This window comes from Anser anser (genome assembly GCF_964211835.1).
Source record: "Anser anser genome assembly, chromosome: 11".
Lineage (NCBI taxonomy): Eukaryota > Metazoa > Chordata > Aves > Anseriformes > Anatidae > Anser > Anser anser.
Window position 1 is genome coordinate 17,877,935 of NC_139732.1, and position 16,567 is coordinate 17,894,501.

General features: G+C 36.3%; 1 protein-coding gene across 13 annotated transcripts in view; it reads left to right on the forward strand.

The window, feature by feature from the left end:
* Positions 1–16,567, forward strand: part of WWOX (WW domain containing oxidoreductase) — a 508,525-nt gene that overhangs the window by 110,570 nt on the left and 381,388 nt on the right. For all 13 annotated transcript variants that reach the window (XR_014588992.1, XR_014588993.1, XM_083851624.1 and 10 more), the window contains exons 7-8: positions 12,446–12,631; positions 16,286–16,550. Coding sequence is in view for 11 of the 13 variants with exons in the window: in XM_083851624.1 (XP_083707750.1) it covers positions 12,446–12,631; positions 16,286–16,550 (451 nt within the window). In the remaining 2 variants the exon portion in view is untranslated. The remainder of the gene's footprint in view (positions 1–12,445; positions 12,632–16,285; positions 16,551–16,567) is intronic.

Below are 16,567 nucleotides of genomic sequence, written 5' to 3' on the forward strand. Positions count from 1 at the left end.
AAACACTTTGTGGCCTGGATACTACATCTTGTCAGCACATAAATGGATATTCTCATAGTTGTATCACAGCTTGGGAGCAGGTTCTTCCCTGGCTGATAATTATTGGAAGACAGTCTTAAAGGACTATGTTTCACTGATCTTCTCCTGAATGAGAAAGCTGAAATGGAATTACTTCAGAAGTATTCCTAAATTTCATCCACTTAAAATATGAAAACCTGTTGTAGGTGGGGAAGAGTTTCATAGGGGAAGAGGAAAACATTGCTAAGAGAGTAAATCAGGAAAAAAAAAAAGCCTTCTTGAAAGTGTTTGAGAATCTGAGAGATTCTGGAAACTATCTGAAGAATGAAGAATTTTCAGCCTTTGTTCAGCAAGATTTTAACAGGGGCTGGTTTCATAGAGAAAACAAATGATGCAACAGAGGGAGCTCTAAGCAAAACATAAATAATAAACAGGAGGAAAGAGTTGCTCTGGAAACAAACATTTAATACAAATTGGAGTAGAACTTAAGAGCTAAGAAGGCATTCTTATTTAAAGGTAAAAATCAGATGATTCATCTTCAAGTTTTTATGCCTTGTAGATATTTGATAGGAACCTTTTATTTGTTTTTGGATTTGTTAGGTGTTGCAGCCTTGTCCATGGATATAAATTGGGCTCAGAGTATATAAACACTGGTAAATTATGCTATATTCCTACAAATATACTCTAGAAAATCCTTTATCCTCACAGAAAAAAGTCGTTCTTTTATTTCCATTATCTACACTCTCGAGTTGATACAGCTGTTTCTTTTTGAGACTTTTTTTTATCTATGTAGGCTCAAATGAAGCTTGGGGATAGAAGGCTTTTATAGATTATCCTAGATCCTACAGTTTCATGATCACAGCAGAATATAAGTTTACCTTACCAGCAGAATGATGCTCTCCAGTTTTTCTTTCTCTCTCAGTTAAAAAGATGCTGTGGGCAGAATAGGGTAAGTATAGAAATTGCAGTTGAATCTCCCAAAGTCTTCTGGCAGAATAAAACAGTATTGCTGATCTACCTCTTAGTTCATTATGGGACTGGAGCACAACCTGAACATGATATGACTAATACATGAAATGCTAGTCTTACCTGATAAAAGATAGGGCCAAAGAGTTCACAGAACAAATTCTATATTGAAAGCCAATTCATTAGGGTAGGGTAATAGCGACTAATTTTAGGCTCTCTTGCAGTTTTGAAATGCAATGCTATAATTTCTGTGATTTTTACTGTGATTTCTGGCACTCTTCTAGTATCCCTGGCTTGTTGTCTGGAGAAACATTCCCCAGTGGGAATTTCTGCCAGCAGTGGATGACTTTCACCTTCCTTGTGAATGTGGTGCTAGGGTTCGGGTGAGAGCAGGAAAAAGGCACCTAATGGCTAACTTTGTTCAAGTTATTTCTTTTATCTCTATCTAGTCTTTCCCTTCTGCTATTTTCCAGCTCAGGCAGTTGATTGAATGTCTCTGTTACGGAAAATCAAATGATCTGTTTATAATAACGTTCTGGGCTAAGATGGATTTGGCATTAGCTGCTTTTTGTGCAGTTGGATGAGGCAGACAATCCAATCTTTCATATTAGGCTTTTGGAACTAAAAAACACCGAGCTGAATCTCCTCTTCATTGAGTGGGCACAATGTGAGGAATTATGGTTGGTATTAATCCCACTTTGTAGACAAAATTACTCCCCTCCTGTGCTTTTATACAATGTAACATTTAAATCTAGCCAGCATCTTCGGTAGTTCACAGTCCGTAGCGTTTGGTATTGGTACAGGAGCGTGGATTTGTGGATGTGATGCTGTGGTATCTGTTTCCCAGTCATCATGTATTTGACTAAAACGTCCATGCTTTAATTGGGAAGGAGGGTTAACGTTTCAGTTCCAAAATTTCCAAAATAGGTATTGACCTGTTGCCAATATTTACAATCATGAAGCATGGTGCTTGCCTGATCCTCAGCATAAGAACACTGACATGAGCAGAACAGTTAGTAGGTAGAACTGAGCAGTAAACTTACACATGAAATTTTATGTGCCTCTTTAGTTTTGAGTGGTGCATAGTGCCACTTGGTTTGAATTAAAGTAATCTTCAGCCAAACCAATTTAATGTTCTGCGTGTTTGAGGGAGAAAAAAAAAAAAAGAGAGAAATTATCCTCAAAAAACTTGAATTACTCTAAAGATATAAAATAGTGTTTGCCAAAAGCTGCTACTGAGAATTTTCTGAATTGGTAGCAGCAATTCACAATTATGCAGGACTTCTGTATGTAGATTTTTACTGCAGTTATTTCCTTTTTTTTTTTTTTTGGTAAGAATTGGCATATGCTAACAGTTTATTCACTTATGCTGTGTGTAGAAATACAGAATAGACAGCAGTTATGAATTATGAGTCTCTGTTTGGAACCTTAGTCTCTTATTTCCCTAACCAGACCCAAAATGGTGAGGGCCAGATTTTCAGCTGGCCTCCTTTACTGAGGCCTCAAACTCCATGAGTACATTCATTTTTCATGCTGCAAGCAGAAGTGTTGTGAAACCTTGTGGGTGCAATGAAGATTTCAGAGCCTGCTAAAAATGCACTCTAGAATACTCTTTTTCTGGATTTTCCTATATTGTAACTGACATATTGCATGCTTGCTATTACTATATTTTAATTCTAATTTAATCACAATTAAATCACAGACGTGCGATAAATTTTATTTGTACATATTCCATATGGGATCTGTTCAGCAAGTTCTTGCATAGATAACAAAGGATCCTGAAAAACTGAATATATGATTTAAATGAATTATTAGTGATATCATTATGCCATAATGTCATTAACAGTTCTGTAGTAGAAGTGTCTTTGTTAGATACTTCTGATGTTAACTGATGTTAGAGACGATCGTTGCCACTACACAATGTTGTTCAAAGTGTGAATATATTTTCTAACCTTCACAAATCTTTGAAATCTATAGAAATATATTTTGTGAATTAAAGCTAGAAACGGTTAAGCTATTAAATTTGTCTTTCGAACTTCCCCAAATATACAGCTGTCATTCTGACAGTGCTACTCAGACACAAGCTTCTGGATGATGTTTTACATTTTGAGATACTCAAAAATATTCACGTTGAATTAAGTATGGAAACATGCATAGTTCAGAAGTTACTGTTGCAGACAGAATGTATCTTAAATTTAAATAAGATCAAAGTTTGACTGCATTTGAAACATTCATAATAATATTAGGGTGAAACTTGTTTTTTCTTCCCCCACCCTCCCCCCCCATGTGGTGGTACTGTGCCTTATTAAAGTCTAGGGATTGGCTTTCTGCATAAATACCTTTTTTCTTTCTTTCCTTTTTTGTTATTCTTTCCTTCTGTTTTTATGTTCTCATACACAATTACCCCATTGTGGTAGCATGTGTCAAGTCATGTGGATCCAGAGACTGTTTCCAGTATTTTTTTTTAATTAAAAATCTCTCAAATTTAGCCCCTCCCGCCTTTTACTGGAGGCAAGAGATCATGACGTTTTCACCAGATCACCTTAAATTTCATCTCTGAATGCAAGAAATATCGCCTTCCTCAGAACATTTTGTTAAAGTAAAAATCTGTATTAAAATAAAAATAGAATTGACAGTTCTCTATAAGATCACCTATAATTACATCTGCAAAAATATTCAATGCTTTTGCACATTAACAAGAAGAATGTTAGGTGTTTTTTGCACAGTTTTATGACTACAACTGGTCTGTCTAAAATTTGTGAAATTGCCACTTGTCTTTGGAGCATTATCCAAGTTTCTTCCTTAAGTTACAGACTCTCTTTCTCTTGCATTTGGCATCTAAAGACAGGGGACTGTTTCTGTTTCACTCGGTACCTGAATGCTTGCATTGGCTGTTTTGGTTGGCTCAGAAGACATCTAGCTCTTTAGCTTTGGAAACAAAATGGAGAGTGATTAATGTGACCAACTGCTTTTAAACTATTTTTTGACTCCTCTTTAATGTGGTGGCAGGAAAATATTTGATAAAATCTCAGCCCCAAAATTTCAGCATAGTCTGTAATACTGATGGGAGTGCCACCCTCCAGTTGGCATCAGGGAGGATGGTTTGGCTACTGTTTATCTGTAGAGTCAGAGCAGACAGAGACCCTTGCATAATTGCTGTGAGTGCCACCGTGGCATGGAACTGGACTATAATTATGAAATAATCTTGAACTAAGAAAGAAGACCAAGTCTGTCTCCCATTCGTTATTTATTCTGGTAAACTGTGGGTGTGAAGATTAACAAATGGAGGAGTCTTCAGGTATGCTCAAACTCTCAAGTTACAGTGGAGGAACAAGGGAGTGAATTTTCAGAGTCCAGGATTATTTATTTAAACAGGAGACAGGAACCAAATCTCTGCTCACAGGCAACTGCCCAGACCAAACTGTTAGTCATTCCTTCTTGCATATCTGTATACCCAGTAGATACTGAATTATTTTCTGGGGGTAAAAAAAAAAAAAAAAGGTGATTTCAGCAGAAGGGATGAAAAGTTATCTCTTTGCCCACCGCCAGCAGAGTCTACAGTCTGGTGGTAAAGAGTGCTCCTGAAAGCTAGGAGGTGGTTTGGATCAGATCATGTAATTACACAATGGGGATGGCACTGGTACCAATGGCAGCAGCATTCTGTAAAAAGTTGAGCTTGGCTTAATTCTTTAAGACTTTGAAAAATGGCCTGTGAGGATCCAAAAGGAAAGGAGGCACCTTGTAACAGGTTTGAACCATGTGTTCTTGAGAAAATTTAGTGTTTGCTTTGTCCTTAAAATTTCTTTTCTGACTTATTGTAGCCAGGCATATGTTAAGACTGGGAATCCCGGGTTGCTTTCTGCTCAGTATAATGGTGGTTTTGGTTCCCATTCTGAGCTGTGTGTTCATGTCACAGTCTAAGACGAGTTCAAGGTGGCTCAAAAATGTTTTGGATTCCACTTCTAAAAGTCTTCAGAGGTGCTGTCTTTAAAAAAAAAAAACCACAAACAAAACCCGTAAGATGCACCAGCTGTGAAGGGTGTTTTCAGTATCCAAGGAAGTAAAATATATGTGACTTAATATGCCTGATTAAAATCTATTCTATTGCAAATAAAACAAGGATTTTGCAGCATTATAGCTTAATGGATTTTAAGGAGATCTATGTGTTTAATCAATGCTGTTTTCTAAAAATTCTGAAATATAAAGAAGAGTAGCTATTTAATTGCATATATATTAAAATGTATTTAGTCAATTTAGTTAAAGCTTTTCTATGGGAGGTAATTAAAACATATGAAGGCAGAATCTTCTGGCACTTGGGTATGGATGCTTTACTGCTGACATTAGACAGGCTACGCATATGCCACATGCGTCTTAATCTTAGAATCCAAAAATTTGTGTTATAGTCTGCAAAGGTTGTATTTCTTCATTAGCTGTTCCCAAGGCATCAAAAATCCCAGAGGATGTCAAAGGACATTAATTTTTATCACAACATGGAATCTTTCAGGTCTGAATGGCAGCACACAGCTGCTGGGGGCTTTCTGAACTTGATTACAGCTCCATATATCTCTAGGCAAAACAGAGGAAGGAGTTGTCAGTGGAAAGCGAAATGTTCAAAATGCATGAAGTGTTTTATTGTTTGAATGATCAACTGTGGTCTCTAGAATGTGTTCCAAGGGGTTAGCTGTTTTCAATGGGAAATACCACAAATATGTAATAAAAGTAGAAATTGACCTTTCTTGTGAGTTGTAGCTTCCTTTTTATTCACAAGTACTTAGTGTGTGCAAAAGAAATTTGTATCTTTGGAAGCACATGCAAAACCAACAAATCATTCCATGATTACTGCAAAATGAATGTTCCTTTACAGCTGGCTTATGCTTATTAGTAACTGTGCATATTTGTAAATTATGCTTTGCTGTTGAAATTTTGAAAAAGATTGTACGTGTCCATTTTAAATGGACTTTTACCAGATTACCAGATTCCAGATATTTTCATTGCTACTGTCTTCCAAGTATCAGAGAAATTGAGAAAAAAAAAAAACGTAAATCAGTAAATCTTTGCAAGGTGTGGCAAATAATGGAATGAGGTGCTCCCCTTACTGTGTCGGAGCTTGAGAAAAGGAAGAAGAGGATACAGAATGGAAATGCTGAAATGTTGAACAGGTACAGAAATTAAGTTGCAGAGCCCTGTCCTATCCCTTTTCTACCCCGACTTGTCCCTGGGAATTTCAAAATCCATATCATGTGGAATTTTGTGTCCTCCGAGATACAGAACATGCAAAGATGCAGCACTTTGACAGAAGAAGATGTGGTTTCTTGGATGGATTTTGTTTTGAAGTGCGGTCCTGAGGAGGCACTGGGTTTAGGGAAGAGCAGCACTGATACTTGTTAATATCGATACCCTGAGTATAGTGTTTGCTGTCAGAGGTAATTTGGGTTAGATTAGAGCTGTGCAGAAGGAAATTCACAGCTGTGGATAATGGATCCCCAAAAGGCAAAAGTGTCGCTGGTATGAACCTAATGGAAGAACCTCTCCCCACACCCCCCTTCCCCAAGTCTGTGAAATATAATTCTTCCTCCTTGATAAGAGATGAGGTATATTTGAACAGGAAGAGAAGGTGCTAAACTCACGGATTGAGTTCATTGAACCTTGCTCAGAGATTTGCTTCTTCAGACCTTCAGGAAAATGATAGAGTAGGAATGGCATACATACGGAACTGAGCTAATCCCTGGGAAGGCATCTGCCTTGCAGTTATCAGTTAAAAGTAAGTAAGAATACTAATCTGACCTTCACTTTAACTAAACAATTTGTTATCAAAGGTGGTTTACTGATGTAATGATATCAAATAACAAAATGTAGATTAAAAAGTTCCAAATTCCTCAGATTTCTAGTATCGCATACCAATTGTAGTATATAAAACAGCCAGGTGTGGGAGACAGATCATGCCAACAAATTAAAGCTAATCCCTGCTTTTCTTATTTTGTCTGTAGTCCTTGTGAAACTCATACAGGAGTAAAAGGTTAAAATCCCAATTTGGATCATTTTTACGAGAAGATACTTTGGGCGGCATAGGTTTTACTGAGATCAGATTGATAGCAACATTACAAATGTTTTAAGTGTTAACATTAAATGTTTAATTGTTTCATTTTTTAGTATCAGATCTGAATTTCTCTTTAGGAGTTCAACTTTAAAATAATCACAATAGTGGAAATTGCTTCTGTACCTCCATTGAATGGAAAAGTAGGGGTTTCTCAAACTTTTTGATCACCCTAGAGCTAAAATGACAGATTTTTTAATTCAAAGGATGATTACTTATTAATTTCTGGGGGTGTAAGAAGATGTGTGGTCTTTTTTTTTTAAGTTGTTTTTTTTCCTGCAGGAGTAAGAAAAACTAATAAAGGGAAAAATAGGACTAATGGATGTTTCTGTTTAAATCTAAATCTATTGAGACCTTTGTTCCTTCCACAAACTTTATAAAATTGTACACTCAAGGTTTTATAGAGGTAATGAATAATGATTGAGATGGTTGACCTATATGGCTGCATGTATTTTATGAAGATATAGGAGCAGCTGCTCATAATAATTCCCATGTATTTGGTATGAAGGGAGAAGCAGAACAGTTTCAGTCCATTCCCATTAATCTCTTGGAAGTGGGGCAGAAGTATTTGCTGATCAACAGTGTCAAATCCTGCAAAGAAATCTAGTAGGATGAATTTGAGAGAATTTTCCTTGCTTATAGCTGGAGGTCATCCATCGGGGCTCTAAGTCCCGTGTTAGTACCTTGCCTTAAAATGAAGCCTGTCTAACAAGGATCCACAATTCTGTTAGCTGACAGGTGGCAATAGAGGCTATTTTTGCTGGCTTTTCAGTCAACACTCTTAGAAAAAGGGAAGTTAGGCATTAAGTATTCATTTTCACAATTCATAGAGATAAGAAGTGCTTTTTTTTGTGTGTGTGTGTTTTCACTGTAGTAGTAAATGTTTTGGGGTCAGTGCTAGATTACACGTGGTACTGAGATCTGCTTCTGTCTGACTCTAAGTGATTTCTTCGTTGCTCAGTTTCCCATCATTGTTCCTTACATGATTGAGAGGAATTTCTGGAGATGGTTGTTTAACTTTTCTTTTTTTCTTTTCTGGGGAGCCGTAAGACTAGCCTTGGTTACCATCTTTGTGAATGTAGATATTTCCTCACAGAAGTAGTACCATTTTCTAGCTTTGAGAGAAAACAGCCTGGGTGTTCAGAGTTAGGGGATGGAAGAATTCGGTAGGCTGTGACTTTGCTTCTTTATGGAAGAGAAGGCACATCTCTCTGCCTTCTTTACTGGCCGTGACATAGGTCTACAGTTGCTTATGGGATTTGGGGGATATGGTAAGGCCTTTTCTGTTGAATTTTTGTGTAATTCCAAACAGTGTGAACTTTTCAAATCACTTGAGAAGTGCCCCAGATGGTGTGACATTCTGCTTCATGGGAAGATTTGAAAGTATTCCCTTTGCATAATTTCTAGTTAACTATTTCATTGCATTTGAAACGGGAGAACACCAAAGCCAAGAACTCTGTTGACATTTTGGTGGTGTTTGTTTAACCTCCTAGTGCACAGGCTACATTTGTTGAAAAATATTATTCTTACCTTTGCAAATCATCAGTAATTAATTCCCTTGGAAATATCTACTGCTGCACACAGTCAGCCTGGGAGTCTGCTGACAGATCATAGTTTTACATCAGGTGCTAACAAATTGATTATTAAATTTTGTAACTAACTGATTTATAGCAGCAACTTAATTTCTGTATCTCTAATGTATTCACTTATTGCATTTTAAAATAATGCAGAGCAGTTGTATTGCTTTGATTCTAATGGTGAATTTAGCACAGCATATAAGATCTGAATGACTTGCCTGATACAAGGCTTAGTGATGTATCACAGGGTTGTGAAGTGCACAAGATATTCAGTGGTTTTCAGCTGAGATATTCACAGTTAAGAATGTCCTTGTTAATTCTACATGCTTTTTAACTTTCACTAAATTGTAGCTACATTTACCAGCATGATGAGAGTTTTCTACAATTGCTGGGTAGCTTGCAGTTTAAGCAGTATATTCTTGAGTCTCAGTCATGCTGTGAATGATAAGAAACAGTGACTACATGCTATGGTGGAGCAGCTTATGTTCAACTCCCAGAACATACTTAAATTGTAATGGTAGAGCACATTAGCTCGCTGGGTGTGATGTAAGTCAGTGACTGAAGGCATTTTAAGGAGACATAAGGGTAAATTTTCAAAACATTCAAGGTTTTAACTACATGGTGTTTCCAGAAATATCAAATAGGTGTCATGGTTAAAAGGAGCAGCTTGGTAATGCCAATACCAGGAGTAAATACTAAAGAAAATTTTCTTTTGCTGGTGACATTTTTTGTTGGTCTTAGTTGTGCCTTTGATGTAGAATTAGAAACGACTTGAAACCAAGGGGAGATTTTTTTTTTTTTTCCTTGGGCTCAGGGGGAAGCCTAATGTAGATCACAGCAGTGTTTTTAATGAACTTGTGAAATCAAGGTCATAGTTCTGCTATCACTTAAAAATACTCCTGTCATAAAGCAAAGCTGTAGTGCCAGATGTGTGGTGTGAATTGTCAAGTATCTTAAAAATTTTGTTCCTGCATAATGATATGTTCAGTGATACAGAGCTCTGCACCACTGAGATTAGAATCTGTCATCTGTGGCTGAAATTCATAACCATATGATGGCTGTTACATAGGTAATGTGAAATGGGTATGTAATTTCATTCATTTCCTGGTGTGTAAATGTCCAGGTCACAAAAACTTAGATGACAATTTTCAGTAATTGGACCTTTGTTAGCAGTCATACCAGAGACACCAATAGCTTAGTGGTCATGGATCCAGATCCGAGAGGTGCCTCTTTTGGAGCTGAAATGAAGCACAACAGCAGTAGCTGTTGATATGACCCTTTAGGTTTCTTTTCTGTGACGTTTTCTAGAGAAACCACTTTTAAAACATTTCAAAGCACTAACACTAATTAAAAATGTAGCAATTCTAAAAGGTAATCTGATATTACTTTTTTAGTAGGATATTAGTTTAAAATGTTTCTGTATTCATTTTTGTTTCTTCACAGATTTTTTATAGAATATTGTAAATACTTTTAACTTTACTGTCTCTTTAATTTTAATTATCTGTATTAAAAGAAGAACAAAATAGTATTCAAAAAAATAAAAAATATCATGAAAAAGACAAGCATAATTTTATTTCTTTTATAAAACCCAATTAAATGTACTTACATTTTAAGAGACTACATTTTATAGTTTTATAATTCTAGAATTCTCTTTTTAATTAATTAAGCTGACAGATTTAGGTATAGAGTGCATATTTTGCCTCTGGTAGTTATTGTGTAATTAGTATTAATGAAGGATATTAGAATTTGGATAGGTGGAATATAATGCTGATTCATTTGTGGGTCCTTTCCATCTTACTCTGGTATGTTACTTCATACTACATATGACAAGTATCAAATAGAGTTACAATCTTTTTATAAAACAGTACCATATTTGCTTTTGCAGGGAATGATGATGGTATTTTCTGTATTACTGCAGTACTCACGTGCCCCAGTTCTGAAACAGAAGGCTCTTATACCAAAAAAGCATCTATGTTGAAGAAACTTGTTCCTTTTCCCAGCAGATTTACAAATCTGTAAATTAATTCTTGCCAGAGCTTTACATAAACTTTTAGAAGAGATGATGAATCATCCAAAGTTTCCCCACATGCACTCAATCTTCATAAGGTTTTGTTTTCCTCTTGGCAGATGCATCTCTAACAGGCAAAACGAACTTGGATTTAAAATATTTTGATAAAATATACCTCAAAAGATTGGATATCTTTTTAAAAATATGGTTGTGAATATCCTAGCAAATAGTCTGTTCCATGCAGTGTTGGGTGAAGCTGTAAAGGCACACAAAAAAAAAACAAAACAAAAAAACCCCTCTGCCTTTGTGCAAATTGGTTTGAGCAGAAAAAGAGAACCTTGCCTTTAAAAGGACAGTCCCCTTTTATCTTCAGTTACTCTTGCAGATGCAGCATGTATATGAAGATGTTACGTGTGTTACTGCCCAAAAGGAAAATCAGAAATTCAGCACTTCCGAAAATGAGCTTCCCAAAGTGCACAGATGTTTCATACTGCTTCTGAAGCTTTTTGTTATTTTTGTTTTCCAAATTGGCACAAGTACAGATACTAGCTTCTTAATTTCTTATAAAACCAGATTATAGTGGTAACTTCCCAACAGGCTCAAAGTTGAAATTTATTTTAATAAAGACATGTAGCCTACTCTTTATGTCCCTGATCATGCACAGACTTCAGTGTTTAGCTAAGGTACATTTAATTCCACAAGAAATGTTCTTGAAAACTGGGCTATCAAAACCCAAGGTTTTCAAACATACATGAGGGAACCTAATCCAGTGTTTGTTTGACAACCTGGGACATTTTTCATGTTCTTTTCCAGAATTCCTTTTGCAGATGCTCATAGTGGAGATTTGAGCCATGTAGGAAAATGATCTGATGCTGGGTCTCCATCTTCTTTTGTGTGTAGGGCTGTGAGGAAATAAGTTGAAAAGAATGGAGGGCAAACAGCTTTTTTTCCTAGTTGTGCTTCAGTTATTATCTTTAAAATTAGAGTTTATGTTGGGTGGTTGATTTTGTATTTGTCACAGGATTTGGTCAATTACAGTAAAGATGAAGTGAGAACAGGCTGCTCAAACAAATGCAATGATTTAAATATTTTGGTGTTAGGATGTCACAGCTACTAGTACACAGTGCAGGGGTGAAAGGCATTTGTTTGCCAGGCATTACTTTCTGTAACCTTTCCTATTTAATTATTCTGGAGCAGGGATGCCAGATGCAGACTGAAGTCTGAGGTCTACAGCTCTGTTACCTTTGCTTAGGTCTGTTGCATTGGATTCTTACTCAAGGACAAGAATACAGTACTATTGCCCAGGTTTTCTCAGTCATGAAACAGTCTCGCAAATGCAGATATATCTGAGGTCCGTGAATCAGAGCCTTTGCTGTGTTTCACAAGTATTTGAAAAAGGAAAGAACAGGAAAGGTGTTTGTCCCTGGTCTTGCTATTGAGATTAAGACATCCTTCTCTCACCTTGGTGCTCACGGGGCTGTTTTTCACTTTTTCCCTCAGTCTTTTGCACAGCAGTGCAGCACCTTGCTCTTCCTTATATACACTTTCCCAGAGGTGCCGGCAGCGTCACCGAGTGTCTCAGCCATACACTGTGGTGGGTTCGTTGTGCAGCCGGCACGGGGCAGCCCCCACCTCTCCTCACGGAGCCCAGCCCCGCGGCCTAGGCCTTGACGCCTACGCTCAACGCGCACGTTGACCTGGTTCACACAGGAATGCATTTAGATGTATTTCGCTGAAACTTCTTGACTCAATTTTGTTCTTTAATTCTTCTGATTATTCAAGGCCTCTTCACATCCTGATCTGCAATGCTGCCACTTTCGGTGCCCCATGGTGCTTGACAGAGGATGGCCTGGAGTCCACCTTCCAGGTGAATCACTTGGGGCATTTCTATCTCGTCCAGCTTCTGGAAGATGCTTTACGCAGCTCGTCTCCTGCAAGGGTCGTGGTGGTGTCCTCAGAATCACACAGGTTGGTTAATGTTACAGTGCGCTTTCGATTTCATTGAAATCTGCAATCCTTAAAACAGAGAATGGCTATGGTGGAACTGCAAAAGTTTTTAAAAATGAAAGGCCCTGCTCTAAAGCATGTGTTTGAATAATCTTTTTAAAAATACAAGGATTGCCAATGTCTGGATGTTACTGCATTTGGTTCTATTGCTGTATATAAAGCGTGTTCTAGTTTTGTAATAATGTGGAGGTATTTTTTGATCATTCTTTGTATGAATGCAGATTTTCACCACATTTCAGAACACTTATTGATTTTGCTAGGAGATGGAATAATAATTGATTAAATCTGAATGGCATGACCTATATTGATTTGTCATTCAACAACTTCAACATCTTACCAAGAAGAATGTGCAGTTATTTTAGCAGGAGAAACAATGCAATTAAAAACTGCTAGATGAAATCCAATTGTTTTATAATGAGAAATTAGGGAATTCAATGCAAACATTAGCTGTACAATATAAATGGGAACTAGTATAGTTAATACATATTAAAAATCTGCCCATACCTCTTTTGATGAAAATTTTAATTAAAATATTAGATGCTCATCATTCTACTGCCGTGAGAAGTACAGTTGGCAAAACAGACATTGTGAGATTTGCCTTATTTCAGATGTGCTTGAGGTGTTTGTGTTAATAACTGAAAAGAATGATTTGATTTAAATTAGAAAGTTCCTTGTAGTGCAAAATTAATACCCCAATTCTGATTTTTAGTGGGCACAAGCCACTTACTGGCTTCTGATTTAGTTCAGAAGTTGTTTTAGTTACCGTTCTTACCGTTTTCTGATTTAGTTACCGTTGATTTCTGTTTCAATTCTGGTTGTGTGTAACAGCTCTAGCAAACCCAAAGGAAGAATGTGTGTGTTGTTTTTTTTCTTTTTTTTTTCCTGCCTTCATATTTCTGAAATGTTTTAGTGACCCAGAATGAAGCTTATTTTTTTAATCACGTTTCCATAAAATGTAACCCCAGGGACCTGGTAGAGAGAGACCAGCCAAGGGTCAGACTGAAACCTTTATCACTTCCAAACACAGGGGCTTATGGTATAAATGACACACTGCAGATAGATTTACTTTTACCATTTTAAATTTATGATGGCTGAAATGAAAGGAAGCAATAGAAAATGCCAGTAATAATCCTCCCTGGTGTTAAAAGACATGAAATGTCTAGTAATTAGGTGGTAACAAAATCTGGACATCCTTATCTTTGGAAATCACACCAGGTCTGTGAAAGCAAGTAGCAGAGTCCTGTTAAGAGTGAGGAAGGCTACTGCAGGGCAGGCAAGATAGCTCTAGAAATAAATCTGCCAACTGCAATCACTTGCCAGATGTGGATGGCACAATGGGATACGTATAAATGAGCTGTTATTTAATGGGAGATTATGTTGAATTGTCAGCTGCTTGTTCCCCTTTGTAAGTTTGTGTCTGATAGTACTTTAAATGGCATCTTTGTTTTTCACTGTATTAAGCATTACGTATAACCAGAGCTCACAACTCTGGACATCTGTATCTGTTTTCAAAAACATTTTTTAAAGTTCTCATTGCTAACTCAGTAAAATCAGCAAAGGTTTATAGAAGTCCATCAAAAAATAAGTAACAGTCTATGTTTGAGAAAATAATAAACACAACTACTTGATTTCCCCCTTTTTGAGGGGTGCAATTCATGTCATATCTTAACATTTAAACTGGCCATTTTAAATTACTTTGGTTTTGCCACCAGTCTGTTTAATGGACAAAAGCTGGTGTAAGCAGTTAGTTTAGACATTAGGTATTATTGGGTAGTAGTACTTTCTGACCTACTTGAGAACTCTGAGCCTTAAACTATGTTGTAAAACAGAAGTGTTGGTATCTAATTACTTCCATAAACCTTGGCTGGATCTTTTTGCTGGAGTCAAGACCCCCTGTTAGGCGAAAAATAAAGTCCCATGTTTGCAGAAAATATTATACTAGACTGCTCCAAGGCAAAATATTTATTTGCCTCTCTGGTTCTTCGTTCTTTTTTAGTTACTTACCTGGATTCAGCACAAATGAAATCTATTTAAATTAGGCTTTTGGGTACTTTAAGAACATCATATTAAAATCTGAATAATAAGTAGGTTGACTTTCCTTCTGTTTTTATTTCTGTGTAGTTAATTTGATTGTACAGCCCTTATCCTACTGAATTCAATCAGATTGCCGACATAAGTAAGATTGACTCACATAAGTACCCTTGCAGGATGGGACTGAAATTATGCCAGTGTGTTTCCATTGTACAGGATACACAAAGTATCTTATTTATAGATTATTTCTGGTATCCTAAGTGGTTACTTGAGGAATGAATATAGGAAATTCCTCCCAGAATAGTCCTGTTAATTTCAGAAATGTATGTTATTTAACTGAAAATTATGAATGAGAAATTTTGTTGTTGAAATTGAAGGACCAATTCTTCAAGATACAGGACATCCTGGATTCCTCTTCAGTTCAAATACTGTAGTTGCTTTTCTCTAAGTGCATTATAATTCTGCTCACAAAATGGATATAGAAATTCCAGCTGATCTCTTCATTTTTGGCCATGAGATGCAAAATTAGTAAAGATATTTTAAAACATTTTTCTAGTGTGTACTCTAATTATGTTTATCCCTGTTCTCCCTAGCTGATTCTGAAAACTCAGTATTAAAAAGAGCTTGCTAAATCCATTTTATTTTTAGTAGCTCTTCTGAGTGGAACAAAGGTCTGTAACTAAATGTAGTATTTTTTTTTCTAATATTAAAATATACCAGTAAATTGATAAATCAAAATTGTATGAATTGGAAAAAGTACTATATGAAAAATTCCTTTTCTTCATCTAAATGTCTTTAGAACATTCACTACTTTGTTATTAAAAAAAAAAAAAAAGGAAAGAAACAAACAGCTGGTGTTTAATGACTCTGTCAGACCCAATTAAAAAACATCAACTAGTTACTTTGATTTGTGTTCAGCCATGCCATGGGTATACTTAAAAACATTATACTCTGCCAGAACTCATTTTGGCTTTGTTTACGTTTATCTTTTAAACATATAAGACTATTGATGGCAAGTTACCAAGGTTATAACCCCTTTATATTCATCAATTTTTAATCTAAAAAAGAGTCTAAGAGGCAGTGAGACTCATCCATAGTTACTTGAACACTTAAATGAAAGTGTGCAGTATATGAACACTGGATGAAATAATCAGGGGAAGGGAAGAAGGGGAAATAAAAGGATGCTGTTTTTCTCTGTTTCTAAGACAGTGCTATTTTATCCTGCATTATTTTCTGCAAGTTATTTGTGCTTTTGTGTACCTATGGCAAAATATTTTTCAGGATTTAAAATAATGTAATTCATAAGTTATATACAATGCCTTTAAATCATTAAAACATTTTTTTGACTTGTTTTTACTTATTATTTATGTATGATAATTATTCAATAATTTTACTGCTATATTGTATGTGACTATTCCTTGGGCTTCAAACAATTTCCAGTAGATACTTGCAACTGCTAAATAAGCTGTTGTTTTATTTTGATTCTAGCCAAGTTCTACTCAGCTGTCTGTCTACATTTTATGTTGTTCTTAATGAGAGTGAAATTAACTGTGGGGTATCTAAGGAATATGTCCTGTTTTTTAGATTTACAGAAATTAAAGACTCCTCTGGAAAACTCGATTTCAGCCTGCTTTCTCCATCTAAGAAGGAGTATTGGGCTATGTTGGCCTACAATCGTTCCAAGCTTTGCAATATACTGTTCTCCAATGAGCTGAACCGACGCCTTTCTCCCCATGGGGTGACGTGTAATTCAGTCCATCCTGGAAATATGATGTACTCCTCCATTCATCGTAGTTGGTGGGTGTATACCTTGCTGTTTACCTTGGCTCGACCTTTCACCAAATCCATGGTAAGTGAATGACTTAC